At 55.6% G+C, this 22,056-nt stretch overlaps 5 protein-coding genes across 5 annotated transcripts; 2 read left to right on the top strand and 3 right to left on the bottom strand.

Annotated features, from left to right (window-relative positions):
* Nucleotides 1-2,729: 2,729 nt before the first annotated feature.
* Nucleotides 2,730-4,050, top strand: W97_00702 (uncharacterized protein; the record flags this gene model as incomplete). Its single annotated transcript, XM_007778614.1, has 5 exons — nucleotides 2,730-2,952; nucleotides 3,128-3,254; nucleotides 3,537-3,601; nucleotides 3,660-3,745; nucleotides 3,898-4,050. The coding sequence occupies 5 exons, from the start codon at nucleotides 2,730-2,732 to the stop codon at nucleotides 4,048-4,050; spliced, it is 654 nt and encodes a 217-aa protein (XP_007776804.1).
* A 3,234-nt stretch (nucleotides 4,051-7,284) lies between these two features.
* W97_00701 (uncharacterized protein) lies at nucleotides 7,285-8,859 on the top strand (the record flags this gene model as incomplete). Its single annotated transcript, XM_007778613.1, has 1 exon — nucleotides 7,285-8,859. One exon carries the CDS (start codon nucleotides 7,285-7,287, stop codon nucleotides 8,857-8,859), a length of 1,575 nt encoding a protein of 524 aa, XP_007776803.1.
* A 213-nt stretch (nucleotides 8,860-9,072) lies between these two features.
* On the bottom strand, nucleotides 9,073-10,077 carry W97_00700 (uncharacterized protein; the record flags this gene model as incomplete). Its single annotated transcript, XM_007778612.1, has 1 exon — nucleotides 9,073-10,077. The coding sequence occupies one exon, from the start codon at nucleotides 10,075-10,077 to the stop codon at nucleotides 9,073-9,075; it is 1,005 nt and encodes a 334-aa protein (XP_007776802.1).
* Nucleotides 10,078-12,849: 2,772 nt separating this feature from the next.
* Nucleotides 12,850-16,305, bottom strand: W97_00699 (uncharacterized protein; the record flags this gene model as incomplete). Its single annotated transcript, XM_007778611.1, has 1 exon — nucleotides 12,850-16,305. The coding sequence occupies one exon, from the start codon at nucleotides 16,303-16,305 to the stop codon at nucleotides 12,850-12,852; it is 3,456 nt and encodes a 1,151-aa protein (XP_007776801.1).
* A 903-nt stretch (nucleotides 16,306-17,208) lies between these two features.
* On the bottom strand, nucleotides 17,209-21,935 carry W97_00698 (uncharacterized protein; the record flags this gene model as incomplete). Its single annotated transcript, XM_007778610.1, has 5 exons — nucleotides 17,209-19,636; nucleotides 19,743-19,858; nucleotides 19,908-20,832; nucleotides 20,886-20,909; nucleotides 21,850-21,935. The coding sequence occupies 5 exons, from the start codon at nucleotides 21,933-21,935 to the stop codon at nucleotides 17,209-17,211; spliced, it is 3,579 nt and encodes a 1,192-aa protein (XP_007776800.1).
* Nucleotides 21,936-22,056: the final 121 nt, after the last annotated feature.

Raw genomic sequence — 22,056 nt, 5'->3', positions numbered from 1 at the left:
GCGGCCAATGCGTTGCAGAATGCCCGACATAAGCTTTATGCGAGTATACAGCTCCGATGCTGTTGTGTCCAGATGCGCGGCAAGCTGGGCCAGGTGTCGCTGCGATGACCAGCGGTGTAAAGGGTAGGTCCGGCGCTTCGAATGCGCAATGACGTCCGTAAGAATGTCGTGCAATAAATGGGTGCGACAAGGTCGCGCGATCAGAAGGCTGATCGGTAGAGTAGGATGCGGACTGCAGTCGAGACTGAAATGTCAGTGATCTGGAAGGAAGTTGTGGGGAATCTATGGTGCGAGGCTTGGCTTCGGCCCCCGAAAGTGAAGTGGCTAAGAAGACAATGGACGATAGGAGGGTTGGCCCAAAGGGGAAAGAAAGGCGGGCGGCAGCCGCACTTCACTCGACTTGCTCGCCTTGCTCGCCCTGCCACGGGAATGTATGCCAAAGATGGTAGCAGCCGGTTACACGAACCGGTGTTCTCCCACTGAGCCGAGCCAACTTCAAGCTTTAAGAAACTAGAGGCCAATTCCACTCCTGGCAGTGGCAGTGGCAGTGGCAGTGATCTGTCCGCTGGGGACAAGGCAGCCCTGAGGCTTAGAGGAAAGTGCCAGTGTACTCACATCGAGGTTTCAGCGGGCAAGCAGGCAGCCGAGCGCTCCGTCGAAAGAAAGCAGGATCCGCTTCGAATGGCACGGGTGTCTTCACCGGAGGGGGTTTTGTTGAAGGTTTTGTCGTCGGAGCAGCAAATTTAGATTGAGGTGCACTGCGCTGTACTACAGGCTCGGTGCGCGAGAAGTATGAGCCGTGGCAAGCCAGCGATAGCCTTGGAGGAAGTTAGGTGTCGACGCCCGGCCCGGTGGCCGCTGAGAGAACAATCGGCGACGAGGGTGCTTGTGGGACTGTGGAGCGCGAGATGTGACGATAGTGGGGGAGGGGCTCTGGTGGGCTGCGTGCGAGGCGGTTGGCTCTAGAATCGCCTTTGTGACGAGAGCAAAAGTGGTTTCGGCGTCGACTTTCAAACTGGGCTGGTGATGAGTGGGCCAGAAGCAAGGCGTCGGGCGTGAGGAGTGGTGATGGTGGTGGCAGTGGCAGTGGCAGTGGTAGTAGAGTAAGTCGTCCAGTCGTCTGTCCGCAGGAGAAAGAAAGGCGGTGGAGGAGAGCGCGCAATGTGGGATGTCTGGCGAATGAGGAGCGAGCACGGGGAGCTGAGCGTGGTTCGGGCGCTGCGGGCACGGCGGACCAAGGACGCACTCTCTCTCTCCAAATCCGCAAACGCAAAGAGCTCCGCGGGGGGTCGATCTGTCGACGCGCCTCAGATCCGGATGTGGTGAAGCAGTCCTGAGCGTGCTGAGGTGTTTCCGAGCGTCTTGAAGATGCCTACTTTGCCTCAGCCTGGCCGCGGGTTCAGCAACACGACGTCACTTTAATTCGTTGATAGCGAGAACAGCTATCGGCGAATGGGAGAGCGGCGGAGGCAGCTCATGAACGGTACTCTGCTAGCGTTCAAAGGGCAGTTCGGACGGGCGTTCACAAAAGATGGTTGGACGAGGGGGGGCAGCTGGGGGAACAGGGCGCATCATATATTCGAGTGGTGGCCCTCTATTCATGGTACTTTGCTCGGTGGCGCGCTGGGGCATTCGCCTGCTCGTTCCCTCTCTCCCAGGGAGGCTTTTTGGTCAGGCCTGGCTCAAGTCTCAGATCAGAGATCAGGAATCAAACAGGACGCGCATCCGGCCTCCCTTTTGGGGGTTGGAAGGCACAGCGTGACTCATGGAACGCTTCCGCATCCTCGAGCCATCGCAATTGTCGCATTCACCATCGTCGGGCGTGTGCCGAGTGCTGACGGTTGGCACGGTTGGCGACGTTGAGGGAGCGCAGCTGGCGCATTTCCGGAGCCACCCCTCCGCCGCCAAAAGCTGGCTTCATGGGTGTCATTATTGCTTCCAACACCCCCTCGAGCACCCCGACTCGACCTCAAAGCAGCAGCACACTCTCCGCTCGACACAGCGCCTCCGCACCCCCCTCCCTTTCGAAGCTCCGCCAATCACTGCCTCACTAACGCCATCCCTGCTTATTTCGCGACAAAGCTGCACGTTTCTTTGACAGAGCTCCGACTGTGCCGCACCAGCTGTCGCCCATCCTTCCTAACGGTCTGGTAATCACAAGCTCCTGCAGCTGCCCTATCTGTCTAAGACCTCGTCCGCACCCTTATCGTCATTGGACCTTTCCAGCCTGAAACTACTGCGCTCTGCGAAGATCATCTGCACGAAATCCCCCTCCCGCGGCGCGCAGCTGCTTCTCCTTGGACGCTTTTGATACTTGCGCCGTCGTCCTCGAGCCGCATCCCGAGACAAACGGAGGCGCTCCCGCCAGGCGCCTTTTCCGCCGCCGGCCGACGCTCTAGCCGCCTACAAGCCTTGACGAGCTCTCGCAAGGCATCAGCTTTTGGACGGAGGTACCTGGTGTACAGGTGTACAGGTGTACAGTCTGCATAGCGGGAGCTTGGCCTTCGAGGCGCAGTCGAAGACGTAAGTCAAGGCAGACGCGTCGCTACCGTGTAATTATGGATGGAAGCTACATCTAACTTTCCTCGTACATCCACAAATATTGTCAAGACTGGCAAGCTGCTTCGTGCCAGAGTCTTTGGTGGCCGCCCCATTAACTTCTTGGAAGCAGGCCTCCCTCCACGCAATCAAGCCATCCACGGCTCATCGGCACGCCGGTGTCCCCCAAAATGGCGTCCGCTTCGTTTAGGGATTCCATGAGCTCGCTTGGCTGGAGTCGGAGAGATGCCGGTTCGCCCGTGAACACCTCTTCGTCCACGCCCATACTCGGCAAGCTTCAGTCCTTAAACCCATTCGGTGCAGGTGGCTACGTTAGGCTGCCTACGCATGAGAGTCCGGGAGCTCCGCTTCCTGCGCCTTCCAGGAGAGAGGAAGAGGAGGGCTGGTTTGCTCGTAAGTCTTTTACTGCCTGACACGCTGCATTTGCGGCAGACAGAAATTCGCGCGGCCATGGCAGAGACGCCGTCTTCGCATCTCCCGTTCATGCATGAGGCTTGCATGCTCCCGCGGTTCCGCACTTACAAGATCTTCGAAGGCGCTTTACACACAGCTAATCGTGCACCCACAGTTAGCCGCTGGGATCGGCTACTCGTATTTGGCGGTCTCAACCTCGCAGCCTTGGCGATGTTCGCCACTTGCTTCGCTCTGATGCCCACCGGCGTCTTCGTACTCAAGCCAAGGAAATTCGCGATATTGTAGGTGTTGCCACTCTCTATTCTCACGCCTTGGACAGGCACTGGGCGCAGCCTGCGCTCACATTGCAGAGTCCTCTTACATCATTAACCTTCAGCCACACCTGTTTCGGGACAGAAGATGCACAATCGTGGATCATGCGGCTGGCGGCAGCTAGCGATAGCATGCTGCAAAGCAGGGTCCAATACCTAATCTCAACGACTCGCCTCAAGAACCTGGTTTGAGGCATTCGTTGCCAGGGTTCGACGATGCTGGATCAGGCTAACACTAACGCTTCGTATCAGATGGACAATGGGCTCCGTGTTATTCCTGGCTGCATGGGCCGTGATGATGGGCCCAATGCAGTACGGTAAGCAAACGGTCTCGCATTAGCGGCTTGCTCATCAAACGACTGACCCTCCGCACAGTGCAGCATCTGCTATCCGGCCCACGGCTGCCGTTTACGGCTGCATATTTCGGCAGCATAGCATTGACTCTGTATTTCTCTCTCGGTGTAAGTGATCTAACCCTTGCCCTCGATCACTCCAAATGTCCATCATCCCTGTTCGAGTTGGCGCAGCCACACCGCAAGCCTGCCCCACGTCGTTTTAGCGCGCTTTCCGTCGGTTACTCGTGTTGACGCTTGACGCGCGTGATTTATTCTAGCTTCAAAGCACCATCCTAACGCTTTTCTCGGCAATCGTCCAAATCGTCTGCCTCATTTGGTATCTCGTTAGCTACTTTCCGATGGGCTCGACCGGTCTGCGCTTCGCAGCCAGGTTCGGCGGAAGCAGGGTGGCAGCGTGGATGAACGACTGAAGGAGGGTGTGCAGCTGTAATGCATCTTGTAGATATGGTGAGGCGAGTCAAAGGGACGCGTGTCGCGTCTGCTGCTGTTCCAAGACCAAGTTCTGCGCAGGCCATGGCACGAGCAACTCCGGCATGATCAGCGGTCGCTCGCGCGTCTCAGCGTCCGCAACCTCAAGAAACACTTCGCCAAATCTTTACACGCAATCTGGTCCGACTGCATCAGCTTCTCCGCCTTTTACAGTGGACTGATCCACGCATCGCTGCACGAGAACGCCGCGCACTGCTTACTACACCCTGCTGCCGCATCGGGCAAGCCGGTTAGCATCGACGGCCTTCGCGGGCTCCTCGTATCGCCCTCGCTTCGGCTGTGGCTCCTTACGGCTGAAATCGGGCAACCAAGCAGGAAGTCTCTACCGCAACAAGGGGTCTGCTCAAGGCTTGTATTGCTCTGGTGCGCGTCCTGGCTGTAGTCTCTAATCCCACTGCGCATGTACATGGATCACGATGGAGCGAATGCAAGCTGGGGTCGAGCGGACCGGAACCCCGCTTCCGCTGCTCTGCGGGTGCAGCGGCGCCACCCACCCCACGCGTTGATGCAGGGTGCAGTGATCCAACCATGCATGTTCGACCTCTGTTCTCTTTTGGGAGAGCGGTGACAGGGATCCTGTACTGCTGCTCAACACCCACCGCGAGAAATGAAAGACGGTGATGATTACAATGTTGCTGCTTTGCGCCCATCATGTGCAACGCTGTGTTTGTGGGTGCTGGTCAAGCTTTAGCGGGACGCATCCTTACCCTACCTTAGCTCACGCTGGTGCATTTGTCTTCTGCCGGACTAAGTCGCAGGGCTATATCTTCGTTCAGCCTGTTCTCTCAATACACCACTGGTAGTCTAGAGCGCCTGGACTGGCCCATGGGCGAGTGTTACGCGCCCCCAGTATTCAAAGCAGCTATCATCAACCTCGTGAGCTCCGTGCAAAACACCCTCGGCCACATTGACGCAGATTCCCAGAACCAGCATGTTTGAGTTGGACTTGGCACTGGATTTCGAGCATCCCATGGTCCAAACAGCCCATGTGTTTTACTGTTCACAGGTTCTGTGAAGCCAGGTTGATGCCCGCTCCGCTAAGGTATCTGCGCGACAGACGGCGTGCTTGCGTGTGCAGAGGCCGCAACCTGGGAACCCTTCAATGCCATGCATGCACGAGCCCGGGTGGCTGCCCGGCTGCCGCTTCGTCCCGCGTCCTGTCTGCATCTCTCCACTTGCTTTTTTCCACCTGGGCGTTCATTATCGTCGTCGCGCGGACGACAGCCCTTGCAGACTTCTGATTCAGCGAGGGCGGATCGCTGTCCTTTCTACCTCGCCGTTCGAGAGGGCAGGCTTCCATCGTCGTTACTCTGGCTGCAGCTGTACAAGCTTAATCGCCCCAAATCATCTTGCTACTGGACGGCTGGACCTATCAGCAGCAGTCGCGCTGAACCCCTTCATCCGCCGCAACGATTGGATGGGCCCACACTCGTGCTGCACAGAATCCATGAGATCGGCGCTGCAGCCGGCCAACTATGAGCCCAGCCCTCCAAGTTGAATAGTCAGGCCTTGATGCGTCGATGTCGTGCATACAAGACTGACCAAGAACGCGTTCCCTTTACCACCGCTCGTTTGTTTGATCCGAGAAGCCGGGACTGGTGAATCCGGCCTCTGAAGCTAGGGAGATACTCCGGGTGCTATTCCCACGAACCAACTGCCATGCGAGATTCCCAGATCTGTCCTACGTCGTACGCTGTCCACGGCGACTGCGTAACGCTCGTCGGCGACCGCGGAGAGGTTGGTTGCTCCCCGAAGAACCTCGCACCGGGAAGCCGAGGAAGCGGAGTTTACTCCAGCGCTCAAGGTTGAGGTTCCGGTTACTGTTTGAGGCACAGCTCAATGGGGGAAGTACGCAAGAGGCACGATTCTCATGCCTCCTCTCAGTTTCCGGCGACAGCCACGGAAGTTTTGAGGCAGTGCTCTAACGGCAAACATTGGGAGTTAACGAGCGCAGCTGTGCAGCACTGACAGTATGAGGCTGGGCTATCGGAGCATAAAGTATCTTCAATCAAGAATTAGGTTATCGATTTCCATTGTATGCTTCTTAAATCTTGCCACTTTCAGAGTCTTTCCCTGATGCACTCTTGCAGCTTCGGTTGTGTCCATCAAATGTGAGACTCAAAAAATTACCTGGCGTAGAAACCACTCTTGTCTGCTGGCCTTCATCTGCATGCCAACCCGCTCAGCAAGAACCACCAGCGCCATTCCCCGTAACTCTTCTCCTTCAACATGGAGACGTTCGTCTCCCGTATTCGCGTCCCGACTGCACCGTCGCGGAACCATGCCGCCTCTCCTCATTGCCACGCCGAATCTAGGTTCCCCAGTGGGGAAATGGTGACGACAAGCCCATCTCAGGTCCTCGCTACCACCTACGGCGTGCGCTGCTGACACCATGAACCTCTCCCACCTGTGGGTGGCCGGATGAGTCGTCTCCAGACTTTCTGAGTGCTGGAGCGCTGTTCTCGAGTGCCTGTGATGACTTGCGGTTATGTGTGAGAGATGGATCATGAGTGGGTGGGAGTGCGGCAGCGAGAGCTAAGCTTTTCGGCATATGAACCTTGTGGTAGAGTGTGGTTCCCTCAGATGTTTTCAAGGCCTTTGGCTTCCTGAACTGCGAATCGTTCTTTCAGTTTCTCTTGTGCCTCCGCGATTGTTGACGCGCCAGTACAAACGAGCTGTTTCGAGAAAACCGTGGTGTGCTGTCGAGAGAAAACGTTGTTTCCGGATGAACACTGAAGGTGTTGATGGACCCAGGGCCGTCGAGATCCAGCAGCAACCTCATAATTGTGATGAACGGTTCCGCAGATAAGCGCAATGGCGACCTACGTCGTAGTTGACTTAGCCGCATGGCCAAAAGGTTCGCAGTGGGCGCATTCCTTCCTCATCAGTGATGCTGTGCTTCATCATCATGGATGGCAGTGGCAACCGTTATGCGTTTGCAACCGACATCTCCTTCACCGGGCATCTCTCGCAGCGTTTCTAAACAGTCCATGCGCCGTCTGCTTTACGCCCAATAGCATCAACCTTGCTTTTGTTTATCTGCCAGTTTTATTACAGTTGCATGTAGCCTTGCTCACATAGATCAAACTCATCGCACTTGGAGTCGGCCCACCAACCCATCAAGCGGTCCCCGAAAGCCTTGGTAAACAAACAACATGGCGGACCAGGATCAGACGCCGTCGTCTTTGAAGAGGCAACACACATCTTCAAACCCAGAGACAGCCCACCAGCCTAGCAAGATGCAAATCATCGAACCACGCAAGGATTCAGGAGCCGTTCATTCCGCAATAGGCAGCCGCTCGCGGCGCATATCTCACAAAGACTTTCCATTTGAGGTTGTCGAGCGCGATGCCATTCCGCCAGAGGTACAAGAGGGGCTGCAGGTATTTGGTTTCGAGCCGACGAGTACGGACGAGAGCGAGTCGACGGGTTCAGCCGGCGTGAAGCTGGACGCAGTCGATCCTAGCCAGGCCGCAGAACCCGACCAAGAAGCCACGATGGCTTTCATTAGCACCTCGCTCGGGCGCGCCTTGCCTTTCTTGAATAAACAGCGAGAGCTCTTGCAGAAGATGAGCGCGGCGGGGGTGCGCTTTCCGGACTCGCCAGCAAGAAACGAGTCACAAGATGCCGATATCGATGTCCGCTTTCCGCCTTCAACACCGGGGGATCCAACACAGAACATGAATTTCGCAGATGCCATGCTTGTAGCGCCCTCTGCAGAGTTTCCGCAGTACGGTACATTTCAACATACCGGCACGAATTTCCGGTTCTCGCCTCTGACGCCGCTGGATCCGACAAGGAACATGAGCATGGACGATGTTCAGATCGCAGACCCTTACGCAGAGTCACCGCAACGAAATCTGTTCCAGGATGATGATGATGTCGATTTCCGGCACCCGCCACCAACACCAGGGGGTCCTCCAGTGAATAGGGAGCTATTGGAACAACTAGAAGCCACAATCGAGCTACTTCACGCAGAGCACCCAGAGTATTTTGGGCCACGAAACGTTGATACCGATGTCCGGTCTGCAGGTTCAACGCCATCGCTTCGGACGCTTCCATCGGCGAGTACGGAATCGTCGGAAGATGACACGTACAGCACGATCGAAGAGGCCCCGGAAGGAACCATCATCCAAAGCATCGAGCCCGAATCTGGGGTTCTTCCTGAGGCGCCACAGTATCCGGAAGAAACCACGCCAGGGTCGACAACAATCGAGGTTGATTTCTTAGAAGACGGACGAGGCCGGTTGGGCGACGCTCGAGCTCAAAACCCCAACGACCGCACGGAACCGACGACACCCTTCAATATTGATAATCCAGACTATGTGCAAAGCTGGCTGCAGGACGTCCTCGCCACCAAGCCTTACGAACCCGTTCGCCAGCCGTCTGCCGAATCCGACCATTCTGACCGCGGAAGAAACTGGGTACGGGACGCGCTGACCAAAGTGCCGGATAAATTGATGAATCCGCCAAAGGGATTACCAGTCAGTGCGATACGGGAAACGCTCAAGCCGAAATGGATCCAAGGCGCGCTCGAGAGGGCCGAGGCTTCCGACTCTCCGCTCCTAGAGACTGTGCTAGATCCAAGGTTGACGAAGGACAAACCGGTCGGCACAGCACGGTGGCCCCTTGGAGAAGAACACAACTTTGAGCCTCCTGTAGACGACGATCATCTGGGCCTACACCCAAGGTTGAAGAAGCCGCCGAATGGCGCTTCGGACAGACAGTAGTGGCAGCTTGGCTGGAGGGTACTCATTTCGTGAAGAAGAGGATGAAATTTGGTTAACTGCTAGAGTTCGGCTGGATCGAGAAGGTGGCGAAAAGGGTTTTCGCACACAACTTGAGAAAAGGCACCAGTGTAGCAATGCTCGTTCCTTGGAGCTCGAACTTGTAGCTCATTAATGTCTTAGGTATTCTTGTACAAGTTCGGAACGAGAAGTAGTCTAATTCATCTTCTTGTCAGTACCGCGTTGCGGATAGTACTCCCCTCCGAACTCCAATGCTGCCCCCTCGAAGCGATCTCTGTGTACCAGATTCCAGGGACCAAGCCATCCACTCTCATAGACCTCAACATCCAGCGTGGCCTGAAAGCTCTGGCCCAAGTAGTTCTCCCGGTGACCTTCCGGGAAAGGCGAGCTCAAGGAGAAGAACGTGCCAGCAGGAGCCTTTGCGCGCGCGACAATCTTCGTCCGGAAGCTCTGAACGCTGAGCTCGAAAGACCGGTTGTCCCAATTGGGCGTTACGCACATGAAAGGGGAGAGACCCAGAGCTTTCAGTGCGAATGGTGGCCGGAAGTTGATGTTCCATTTTTCGCTGCGGTAGGCCAGAAGGTAAGCCTCCATGCCCAAAATCTGTCCGCCGGCGAGGCAGAAGCCGCGTGCGCCCTCCCGGGCTTGAATCCATATGTGTGCGCTTGGGAAGCTCTGGGCCCAGTTCTTTTCCTGGTGGACCATTGCCTTGCCCTCTGCGTCTGCGGGAGGCACATCCCCTGAAGGAATCTTAAGACTGAGCTTGCATTCTGATCCAAGTGATTGAACATGCCAGTGCAACGGAATCGGCAGGTAGACGAGGTTTCCTTCCGGCGTGTCCCTTGTCTCAGACCATGGAATCCGGTTCGTAGTGATACCCTTGAGAGAGAAGTCCTCGTGTTCTAGCTTGTACTCCGTGGTGGAGTCTGGAGCACATTTCATATAACCCAGGCCAGGCACGCGCAGTTCGAACGCGTTATTTGGCCCCGTGGGCACCCGATCGATACTCTCAACCCACAGCTCTCGTTGGAAAATATTTGAAACGTCCTTGGGTACATATGTAAATGATACCATGTGCGGCCTTTTGGGAGCTTTCGGCACGCTGCAGATGATCAACGCCAGGGACGCCCCAGACGGCAGGGTAAACTTGGAGTAGTAACCCTCGAAGACGGAGGACTTGTGTGGCGCGAAGTGTTCCATGACTCCGAACAGTATATGTTAACAGCTGGAAAGGTCGCAACGGCTTGAGGTGAGTTGTTATCGGTTCGAAAAGATGTTCCGCTTCTATATGTTGTCTCCTTATCCTGCCAGAGAGTCAATCACGTAACCACCAGCGCCAAGCTACTTTAGAGTGGCGCAATGGAGCGGTTCAATCGACACACTGCAACCACCAGTCACGCGATGATGTCAAGGTGAAAGGAAAGTACGATCCTGAAATACAGGATTGTCAACTCTACTATTTCTCCAAGGACCAGTTCTAACGTTGCGACGAGCATTCAACATTTACGAGTACACCACTGAGATGCCTTGATCTTGGCACTCTGAGGTCACTCAAGTAGACCCCTTCTGATGAACACCCAGCGATCAGAAGATAGTCAGGGACTGTAAAGGACCAGCGATAATATGGCAGACGGTACTAAGCTTCTTGCCTTCAAACCGATAGCTTAATGATTGTGGATACGTATCTTGCGCAACTGGTATATGGGTACATGTCATTCACGTGATACACGAGAAGCTTACTCTAGCGCTAAGCTCAGAACGTCACTCTCTTTGAGACATCTACACCCGGAACTGTGGAAGGGCTAACGACACCATCCAGGCATGTCTGCTAAAGACACGTCCACTGTCTGTGCTTCGCCGTCTCAATCAGCGAGAGATGTAGCACGCCGTTATTATACAGCCTGTTGCGGGATCAGACAACTTATTGAAAAGGCACTGCCCCGCTGAGACATCAACAGGACTGACGGTGACGCTGCTGCATGGTTTGCGGCGAGGCCCAAGGGCAGTCTCGGAGAATGCGCATGCGGTTGGCGCCGTTTGGACTCCCAGGACCGCCTAAACCCCATCATCCAGCGTACTGTATACCCAGAAGCCACTATCCGGCGTAACCTCTTCTGCATATGTGGAAGATCTGGTTGCTTGGTAATGCGCAGATTTGACAAGCGGGCCCGATCCGATTTAGCCATCAGTGCGAAGGGACGCCACACGACACGTGGCTGAGACGGTTTCACGTGCTTCGCCAGGACTACGAGTCCATCTTTGCCGTTGAATGGACGGGAGGAAAACGCATCGATGTAGCCATGGAGACTCACCAATCCGGACGTTGAGAGCTGGACATCTGACCAACGAACCCCGAGCCATTGGTAAGAGCGAAACCAACAAGCACGTGGAACTCCCCAAGACTCACCTCTAACTTAAGGCTTCTCCCCCATATGGGCCAATGGTCCCCGGCACTGCGGAGAGGTGCGACCAATTCGCCGGAGCCTTTACTGATGAGTTTTAGTAGGGACTAGGCAGCTTACCGAACGCAAGAAGGCATTTCGACGATAGGCCCCCCCAAGCTGCATGGGCTCGCTACTCGACCTCGGAGAGAGAGCGGGAGGCGGGGAGGAGGGAGCGACAGTGCCGGGAGGTGCGGGGCGGCAGCGTGGAGCATGGCGAGAGCGAGCGTGGCGCGGCGAGAGAGGGTGGTTGTAGGCGATCTCCCGGCTGGGTCACGATGTCGACGACTCCGTATGGCTCGCCATCGGTCTGGGTTGCTGGATCACGCCGGTCTGAAGGCCGTTGGCCAAATGGTGCTGCCGAGAGGCTATTGCTCCAGCTGCTGTCGTGACACGAACGAGTAATTTGCTACGGCTGTGGAATGTTGCTGGGTACTAAAGAGGTACTAAGCCGCACCAATATGCTTCCGCATCACCGCGAGCTACTTCCGGGGTATCTGCCTTCCGTAAGGCGGCGACCTCCGCTCGGAGCTTGGTTACTTCAGCTGGTACCTCTTCCTGTGACACAGTCTTGTTCGGGGAAGCTGCTTGTGCAACACTACTAGCGTGTTGGAAGAGGTGGGCGAGTGGAAAGAGGGCTGGGTTCGTAACTGCATCCAGGTCCAGAGGAAGTGCACGAGCGACGAACGGCAAGAAAGAGAAGACTATAAGGACGAGCGAGATGAAGTCCTGAAGGTGGAGCGAGGGTGAATTTATCTTGATGGTAGATTTACACCAAAACTTGTAACTCAAGGATGTTGAAGACTGGAAGATGTTAGCGATACAGGCACTAGAGAGCATCAGTATCATGCTTCAATAGGCGACCCAGCTCGAATCGACTTGCATCGGAGGTGGAGACGACTAAGACCGGGATTGTGAACGTGAAGATGTTATCCCAGCTACCAATGGAAGGAACTGCCCGAAAGGCTGGTGCCAGAGTGTCGGACTTCAGGTCTTCGAGTCGACCGAGTCAGGATATGTTTCCGCTCAAGGCTACATCATCAAAGAGTGCCTTTGTTGGTTTCTGGTGTAGATCAGCATCATGTACACTATCACAGCGGGCGCGCCTCACTTAACTTGGACGCCATGGAGACTCCGAGGCCCTGACGAGGGTGCTACAAGATGCAGATGAGCGTGAAAATCGGAATATGGTGCATTGACGAGGTCTCACTGTTTACTCATTGGGAAGGAAAGGCTGCAAACAAGGTTTCGGTGCACGAGACAGCAAGAGCAAAAAGTACAGTCCCATCATTCCGCAACGCGTTTGCAGTGTACGAAGTAGAGTGAAAGAGGACACACAAACAGCAAAGCAGCTCTACAACGCCGCTTCAATGCATTCAATGCTTCTTTATGCTCTCACGACGCCATCAATGCTACCTTAACTCCATCTCCTGCTGAAACGATCTGAAAATTCCGCACCCAGGATGCTTGCGAACAATGCTTTAGACTGAGAACTAATGTGAACTCAGAATGTTGGGAAGTATCCTCCGCATCAAGCCCGCCACATCGCCTCCTCATCAATCGGCATAGGCGTCTTGACCTGCAAGTCCGCAAACGCATCCTCAACCTCTTCCAACACCTTCACCGTACTCTCAGAGGTTTCAGGCCCATACCTGACACCATTCGACACGTCGTGCATCGCCTGAGTAGGCGTGAGAGACTCCCTACCGTTCGGTCCACTCGATCCCGCCCCCAGCTCAGGCACCTCAACGACCCTCGCCTTCCCCTTCCTCGCCGCAGCCCGTTCCGCGCGCGCTTCCTCCCTTACTCTCATAGCCTCCCTCTCCTTCTCCACAGCCCTTGCCCTCCGCTCCTCCATATCCGCGCGCTTGACGACTTTCTTCAGCAGCTCGCTCGCCTGAATTAAACCGTCGATGCTGATGGCATGGTTTGTCATCTGGTGGTTGATGTAATGATATACCGCGGCCGGATTGTCGCATTCAATCAGGCTCCGTTCGTTGAGTTTGAGCAGAGCCAGCGCCACCTGAAAGAGGAAGGTCGAGCCGTCGTGCATGCAGAGCACGACGTCCCAGACACGGAAGAGTGCCTCCGCAGAGAGGCAGTCTGTGAAGACGGAGAGGAACCATTGAAATGTCAAGGCTTCGAGCTCGATGCCTAGGTCGTCGAGGTGGGCGGAGAGCTTGGGAAGGATCTCTGCGACGTATTGACGCAGGACTTGTTGGTCCGCGCGCGAGGTGAGGAGGCTGTGGTCGTAGTAGTTAGGCGGAAGGATGTTCTCGATCATGGTGGCGAGAATCCAGAACGCATCTTCTGCGGTCGGCATGATCAGAAGCAGACATGCTGTAATGAGGTTCATGCCTTGGCAGTAGCCAACCTCGGGGTTGCGCCGCGAATAGGCCAGCAACACCTCGTTGAGCTTGTCTCTGCCGGGTCCGCGACGAAAGAAGATATTGTCCGTCAGCGTCCGTGGAATGTCCATCTGGATTTGGCTGACGATATCGGGATCATCGGTACTGCTGCTGACCAGGTCTTCGTAATAACCTGGCACTCGCATAGCAGATGCTCCGCTGCATTCGGCCCAGATCTTCGCGCGATATGCGACGGGGATACCGCCGAGGACAAGATGCTTAAACTCATTCCACTTCGCACGCCCCACTTTGCCCTTGTTTCCGAGTCCTGCGACGCCGATCATTTCACCATCCGCTAGCGAAGCTTCCGGCCCAGAAATATTCTTAGGTCGTCCTTCGGCGCTGCCAGCAGCCTGTCCTTCCCGCTTGCGCTCGGCACGCACCCTTCGAAGGAACTCGTTCCATTTTACCGTCCTTTCGCGTTGAAGCGAGTCATGCAGTTCCGTGAGCTGTTCCAGCAGCGCCTTGACCGGGTCAGGTGGCTTGGTTGTCGGATCTGCGGGAGTGGTGGGCTCTGAGGCTGATGAGTGAGCGAATTCTGCATTGCCTGAAACGACCCGTGAGGGCGCAGGCTCTGGATTCGTGCTGAGAGCCGGGACTGAGCCTCGTTTCTGCACGACGATGTGAGAAGTTTTGGATGTGGTGTCGTCGACAACCTCGACAGAGTCTATAGACGTGATGGGCGCAGCGGAAGGTGTATGTGAGAGAAGTTCTGTTGGAAAGGTTGCCAATTTGAGGAAGTCATGCCACCTCGTTGTCGGCTCCTGCTCGGTCTGGTGATCCGCCGATGACATACTAGCGGGCCGCGTAGCAGGCTCAGATGTGCTGGGAGAATCTCTAAGGGTCGTTTCTGCTTCCCCGACGTTCCCAGCGGTGAGTATATGTCTATTGTTCCCGAGTGACTCGACCCGCCTGTGCTTCTGCAGAGCCGCGGCCGCATCATTTTGTCGCTTCTTGCGTCTTTGGTCGTAAATGAATCCAAATCTGTCAAGGAGATACTCGGCGCTCCCTGTTGTGGTGCTGTGAAGCTGCATTAAGGTTGGTGGTCGAGTCTCCTCTGGCAGAATCTGATCCATCTCGACCGGCCCCAGGTTGCTGTTGCGCCGAGGGACCGCAGGTGGGCTGACCGGCCCTAGGGTGGACAGCGCACTGCGCAAGCTGTCGGTTGGCGTTCGTTTCAAAGTGCCATGAGGACCAAGGGAAGTTCGCTTGACCGGTGCCTTCGCAGTAGCTCCATTAATGGTTGACGGAACTTTTGCGGATTGGGTAGTTCTGGTCGAACCCATCGAGGGTGCCCGTTTGTTTGAATCCGTCTCATTACTGATTGAGGCCGGCCTTCCTCGTAAAATGCCCTGCTTGTCGATGTCACGGTTGGCCTGGTTGTTGCCAGCGACCAATCTGAGCGCCCAGTTGGTAACAGATAGAGACGGTCGCCGAGATCGTGCGTCTCCTCGATTGTCCGGTTCATCGCTTTGGACACGATGCAAGCTCGAAGAGCCGCTTACCGTTCTATGAATGCCTGGCGCTGGAGGTCGAAACACATCACTGTTGAGGGCCTTCCTACGAGGTTGTGCGGCACTATCGGCCCTTAATCGCGTGCGAACCATGTCCTCCTCGTTTCTGCTTATAACACTTGGGCTTCTACTAGCCTTCTTGCTCGTGGCATTTCCGTTCCACAGGTAGGTTTTCCAGCCTTTCGTCGTCTCCCCGGCGTTCGGAGGGTAGTTTGCGGTTAAATTGACTGAAATCCTGTCAGCGTTAGGAGAAGGATCGCCAGGAAGCAAAAGGCTATTGTCGTCCACATCCATATCGGCGCCGCTCGGTAGCTTGTCACGTAACGCTTGGATGAGGATTGAATCGATTGTATCTGCGGCGCCCATGCCTGCTGACGAACCTCGACTCCTTCGTTGGCTGGGTCTAATTGGTTCTTTGTTGCCATTCTTAAGAGACTGCTCCAGGGCACGTTCCGATTCGCGCAGTCGCGTTTCGATATTCAAACTCGACACTTCGCACTCCCTCAGCATTTTCTTCAGAATGCTCTCCCGCTCTTCTGCCCTACGCCTCAAGCTCGTCATCTGAGCATCTCGCTGGGCTAAGTCCTCGGCTAACTGCCTGACCAGTGCCACGGCGCCAGCCCGAGCCAAGACATGTTCGATATGCTCATCGCTCGCGTGGTGAAGATTGCCAGGTACGTATCGTGCATCTTGCGGACTGTCGTCGAAGAGCGCTGACCTGCCCTTTCCGGAGGGTGATCTTGTGACAAGACTCCCCACCAGAGACTGTGTGTTCTTCGGTATCTTCCGCGCTTTCGAATCCACCGGCTTATGACCGATGTGGCTCGTGGTTGGCTTGAAAGGATCGGGGCGAGCGGTCGTCAGGGATGGAGACGCTTCAGGTGAGGGCGATAGCGAAGGGAAAGAGGTAAAGCTTTTGTCTTCAGCTGTCGGTGCAGTATGCAGCGAGGCGTTGGAGGCGTGCTTTCGCGGTTTCAATCGGACCGTGCTAGACTTCCGACTGGAAGAGGTAGAGGCGTGCGATGAAGTGCGGCGAGGTTGCTGATCATCAGTATGAACGTCCATCACCGGCGCTTCCAGTTAACTGACGCCCACACTTGACTGAGCCTGCAATTGTATGAGGCTTCATTTGGCGACTCAGCCAGTACCGCGTCGAGTGTGCTGGCCGTGTTTTGGGCTGTCGTGTGCAAACTGAGCTTGCAGAAGAGCTGCGGAGGATCTGCGTCATTCCGGCAGGGACGAGCAGAACACCAACACCGAGCGTCCGACCTCAGAAACTCGTCGAAGCATCCGGTTCGGTCTACCTACCTAGGTCCACCGTCAAACTGGAGCTGTACTCGTACTACGCAGAATGGCAAGAATCGGTTTTAAGACTTGAAAATCTTCCAGGCATCGATCCGTGTGGCTTCACATACGGCATCACGACTAGGGGACTCACTCTCAGATGGTGCCCGATCTCGTTGTCAGCGTTCGAAAGTACTCCATAAAGAACTACGGGGTAGTGATACTGATGTCCATACACGTTATGCACCCGCTAGGGCGCCCCATGGTCGTGACGCTTGATCAGTGAAGACGTGTCTTGCAGTCATATATTTTCGGCCAGCGTTTGGCCGTCCTTTCGGCTATAGACGTTACAATCAGGGCTCGGTGGCACAAGCCAGGTCTTCAAACCTCACCAATAATGAGATCAGAGCTTTCCTAATAAGTTTATACATTTTGATTACGACATCCACGTCTCACGTCGTGACGTCGCAAACGCTGCCTAGGGCGACCCCGACCACCCTCAATTTCCCTGAGGCGCTTTATATCCCGCCAAGGCCCATCCTCCCAAGCGCCATAACATCATTAAATCCTCTCATCGGCCCTGTTCGCACTAGGCAGAACCTTGGTTGTACCCCACCCAGCCTCAGTAGCCCCCCAGCGTAATCCCAAAAGCCTAGCGAAAACGACACACACCACCCTCCCACCTCACAACGTCTTCCTGGTGAAGCACTTCTTCCTCCACTTACTACTCGCCAACGCCGGGCCCGGTCGAGCATTCCCGTCTTCCTCGAACCGCTCGTTCCCGAGACTCAGGATTTTGACCGTGTTCCCGAAGCCGATGGCAATACTACGCTTCCCCAGGCGCGCGATGGGGCCCGGGTTGGCGACGAAGAGCTGCTCTTCGGCGTCCGGGTCTGACGCGGCGGCATCGAAGCCGGGGTAAGAAGATTCGGCATCGCGGCGAGATTCTAAAGAGAGTAGGGGTGTCGCGTGGAATTCGCCGGTCGCGGAGAGGGTCCAGGCTTCCCAGACGTTGGTGTCCGATAATGCGGCTGGTGGGCGCGTGTGGTTCGCTTTGGGGGCCTCGGGGCTCGAGGGCGGAGAAGCGTGGCGGTGTTTGAGGGCGCCGTTGGTATAGCCGTTGGGAGGAGCCGATGAGAGGTTGCCTTTGGTGTCCGAAGTGGTGGATGCCGGTGATGGAACACGCGATAAGGACCGCTGACGGATACCAATAATGGACTGGGCGAGGGTGGCTCCCCACACGCCAGGCTGCTCGACCCGATGCTCCAACGACATCGCGCTTTCGAGTCCCTGGCAGGCACGGGATTCATCGTCTAGAGGCGGGCGGAGACAGATGAGTGAGCTTGGCTCATCGTCCATCTGGTAGGTGCGCATGACACAATCCTGCGCTTCCGAGTCAGTATATACGAGGCAGAGGGAGTGAACTGCTGGCGCGCTGCATGTTGGACATGTCTGTCGCTGTGAGGGCAAGACGCGAAGAGAGCCACCTTTCATATGGCCGGTCCTCAGAGTGTAGAAACGAGTGCGGGAGCGAGGACAGATCAGGTCTATCGCGCAAGGCCCCGTAAGCGCAAACATGCACAACCCTAGGACATCTATTGCTGACTTGTACTTTGGAGTTTTATTGTCAACTGTAGGTCGTGGTCCGAAACAACTCAGGATTTCAGATGTCCATTCGCCGTCGAGCCTCCGAGTGGTCAGCCAAACTCGGGATCCTCTCGAAATGCTCAGGATGTTGATCTGATCCTTGATGCAGCCCGACAGGCTTGAGGAGAGGATATGGCTGTCGTGGATTTGGTGTTTCTCCACGTGACTCGAGTAAAGCTCTACATCGGTAATCCAGCCGTCCGAAGTGGTGATGATGAGATTGAGTCTTTCAGCATCGTCAGACTGTAGTGCCGCAAAGGAGAACATTAGAGGCAGGTGACCTCTCAGGCAGATAGCAACAGAGTGCAAAAAGCGGCGTTCAACGAAGTTCCAGAAGGCAAGCCTTCCAGTATCTGTACATAGGGCAAGCCACTGTCCCGTCTCGTCGATGGCAGTAGCGATGATCGGCCATAATGGTGGAGACATGCTTGCCGTCTTCAGGGATATATGAGAATACGCCTTGGACCTGGCGTCGAGAAGATAGATCGACGTCGACCGATCCAAGCTTACAGAAACGACATGGCCCCTTCTGCATGCTGTGAGTTTTACAATGTCGAGCGCATGCGACTTCGGAAGAGTATTAATTGAAATGACAGGGTCCACGTAATCCTCAACCTCGGGTTCCTCTTCTGACAGCTCATTCCAGAGCAGGTAGTTCATCAACAGTGTGACGATGGCTATAGCGAAGACGATTGCCAAAGCGATAGGAAAGAAATGCTCGTCCGCTATTTTGCGGAGCGCAACTAGGAAGGAACTCGACTCATCCATGGCGCCTCTCCGATTAGCACCTTTCATGACTACTGTGAGCGGCTCGTATAGACGGACAACGAAGCTGTGTCCGTGTGGCTTTACAAAATGAACAAACTCCCTTGCAGTGTCGTAATCTTGCATGCGCAACCATGCAGCCGGCGTCCGCGCTTGGTTGATGGGTGGTGGTATTGCCAGAGGGTCTCGATGAGCGCGTAGCTTCTTCGCCGCACGCATGAGGCGGAACAGCTGTAGAACTGACAAGGCGCTGTTCTCGCTATCAAAGAAGTGCCAGTTGAGCGCGACAACGAAGCACATCATGGCAGCGGAGCCAGCGATCCTGGTACTGACCGGAAGCTTGCCTTGAAGCAAAGCGTGGATCCATGTCTGCTGCTCTTGCTTTGGAGTCTTTGCTTTGGCTTGCGCTAGATTGGCCTTATCCAGGAAGTCCTGAAGCTCCGTTCTTCGCACATCAACACTAAGCACAGGGACAAAGAACGTCAGATGAAACACAAAGTCGAAAACCAGCGCGACTGCTGCGAAAGCGCAAAAGGCCGCAACACCAGGCGAGACGACCCTAGACAGGAGCCACAGAAGGGCGAGATTCTGGGCGACAGCTGCAAGGGAGAGATGGCCTACGTCACCCAGAGCGTTGCCGACGCGACTGATGGTGGGCATTTCTGGCGGGTTTGCGAGAACAGCATTAATGAGCCGGAACCTGCGTAACATCGTCAGATGGGGTACAACAACGGGATGGACTTTTGATAAGACGCAGCGATAAGATGCACGAGACGGAAAATGCGCGGACAGAGCGCAGGACTAACATGTTTTCAAGACCGATTGCAAAGACCACGAAGGGATATGCTTCTCGGGGTATTTGCGTCAAGTTGATTCTGAGCATCCCACATATAGTAAAACTGGCAATGACCGAAATGGCAATCTGAGAACGACATGAGCGAGATTCAACTGCATTGGAACGGGAGGCGCACTTGACTGATGACCGTTAGACCTAGGCCAACCCAGCTCTTGACAGCGCGAAGCTTCCTCAAGCTCACGACCACATGAAAGGCCATAAGACCGTACGCCAGCGCCATGATAAAGTCATCGATCCAGCTTACTGGGCGGAAGCGAAACTCGTAAAGCTGACTCCGGGCTGTCTTTCCGCTCTCTGGATAGAATGACCACCGCCCGGAGGCGTTCCTCACCAGTGCTGCTGAGCGCGCATCCCACTCATCGCCCATATCAAGCCCAGACCTGTCGAACAGCGTGATCACGAGAGCATCAGCCGCCAGTAGTTTGTTGTTCTCGAACGACTTGCCAGCAAATACGGACGGCAGACGCAGCGTGAAGTTGAGGAAGGATTGACGGTGGGGTTGCTCGTTAATAGTCTTGAGCAGATCCGTGTCGGCTTTTATGGCCGCCGACGAGCAGTTCCAGTACATGAGAGGTGAATGAAACCCCCAAGAGTTGTTCTGCCCCGGTCGGAAAGACCCGCAGGAATTGAGGACAATCTTCTCGGTACTCCCATTTGGCCTCAACTCAGGCACTTCAATACTCTGCTGACCAAAAGAGCCTCCGATAAGATAATCTTGTATGGAAAGGGCATCCTCAAGCACTCGGTGGTTCAGGGCACCCATGTAGTCCCCGTGCACCCAGACCTGCCGCATGGCCACATCGGCGCGCGTCTCTTCGCCGCCCTCGAATACTCTGGCCGACGTCCAGACATGATGCGGGAGCTGATAGGACCCTGCTGTAGGGTTGTCGTAAAGGAACAGTACTGGGTAGCAGAGCAGGACTGCTGTCGCGACAGAGAGGAGGATCGAAAGCAGCCAATGCCGCGCGGTTGTTATGCCATAACGGTAGAAAGCCTTCCGGATCGGGTGAGTGGGGGCTAGCTGTGGTGGTTCTGCCGTTCTGTAGACACGGTTCAGGTTTGATCATCGTGACAGGAAGGTAGTCGTCCTTACCCTCGGAAGGGATACAATAGGTACCTGGAGTCGCGAAGGAGTTAGCACAGGAGATTAATCGTGCCTCGGAAAGAGCAACCTGGACAGGCGGCGCGCATTGCATGTTCGTTGCGGCGCAAATACAAGGCGCAGGCACGTACCAAATCATCCCCTCTTCTTCCTAGGACGGCCTCTTGTGGGCGGCATGAGATCAAGAGGACTGCAGGATGCGGCGAGGATGAGCAGGAGATGGGGACATGGGGACATGGGATCCGAACATGAAGACTCACGACAAGCGTAGAAGAAAGGCAGCCAGCGCCGATGTTGCTGAGCATCCATGCTTGATCTTGGGCGTCAAGGTCAGGGTTCTACCGTAGCGCCGCGGTTCTTGGGCTGCCCGCGACGTTTCCCCGGGCAGTCGGGGATGCGCGCAACATCTGTGGCTGCCAGGTGCGCGGGCTTTTGGGGTCAACCACACGGCTTGGCGCCTTTTGTGCGCGCTGAGCCAGGGCTCCAGGGCTCCAGGGCTTCAGCTGAAGTAGTCCCGGATTCAATCGCCATCTCGACATTTCTGTCGCCACCCCGCCCAGCTGAGATCCGGACCGACTGCTCAAAGATGTGCGCACGGACACTCCAAGGCGACAGAAAACTCAAGATGGCGTTTGGGTAGCTTGTTCTCGAAAGATACCGTGGCTTGAATTGAGCCATCGTCGTTGGATAGGGACTCAACGCCTGGCACGGGCAGTTCCAGATCCGCTCGTGGCTGACCCTAGCTGTCCAACCTCTTTTTGTTACCTAAGTCCTCTACAAGGGGGCACTGGTTCAGCCAGCGGGACACTATCCGCGCCACAGATTCTCTCGCACACTCCAATGTTGCGCATGAGAAGGCAGGCAGCCGATTGATCTGGGCCTCTGTGCTCCCAATTCGCCTCTCCCCCCCTACAAATAACTACTGCGAAGCCCCCAGTCATGCGTCTAGCCATACCTACTTCTAACACCGGGCCCGAGTGGAGAGTGCCTCTCAGCTTCCTCCACTTCGAGGTCCTTGTTCTGATCCTGCTGCAGCGTCATGGAACGGCGATCGGTCCAACAACCTCAGCCTCTGCAGCCGCCTCTCCGATCGAAGTTTAGGCCATCATCCTGCAATGAAGCTGAACAGGTCCTCGTGGAATGGTCTCCGATCTTTCGCAAA

Source organism: Coniosporium apollinis, assembly GCF_000281105.1.
Source record: "Coniosporium apollinis CBS 100218 chromosome Unknown supercont1.2, whole genome shotgun sequence".
Lineage (NCBI taxonomy): Eukaryota > Fungi > Ascomycota > Dothideomycetes > Coniosporium > Coniosporium apollinis.
The sequence above is the reverse complement of the archived record's forward strand: the minus strand, read 5'-3'. Positions and strand labels throughout refer to the sequence as shown.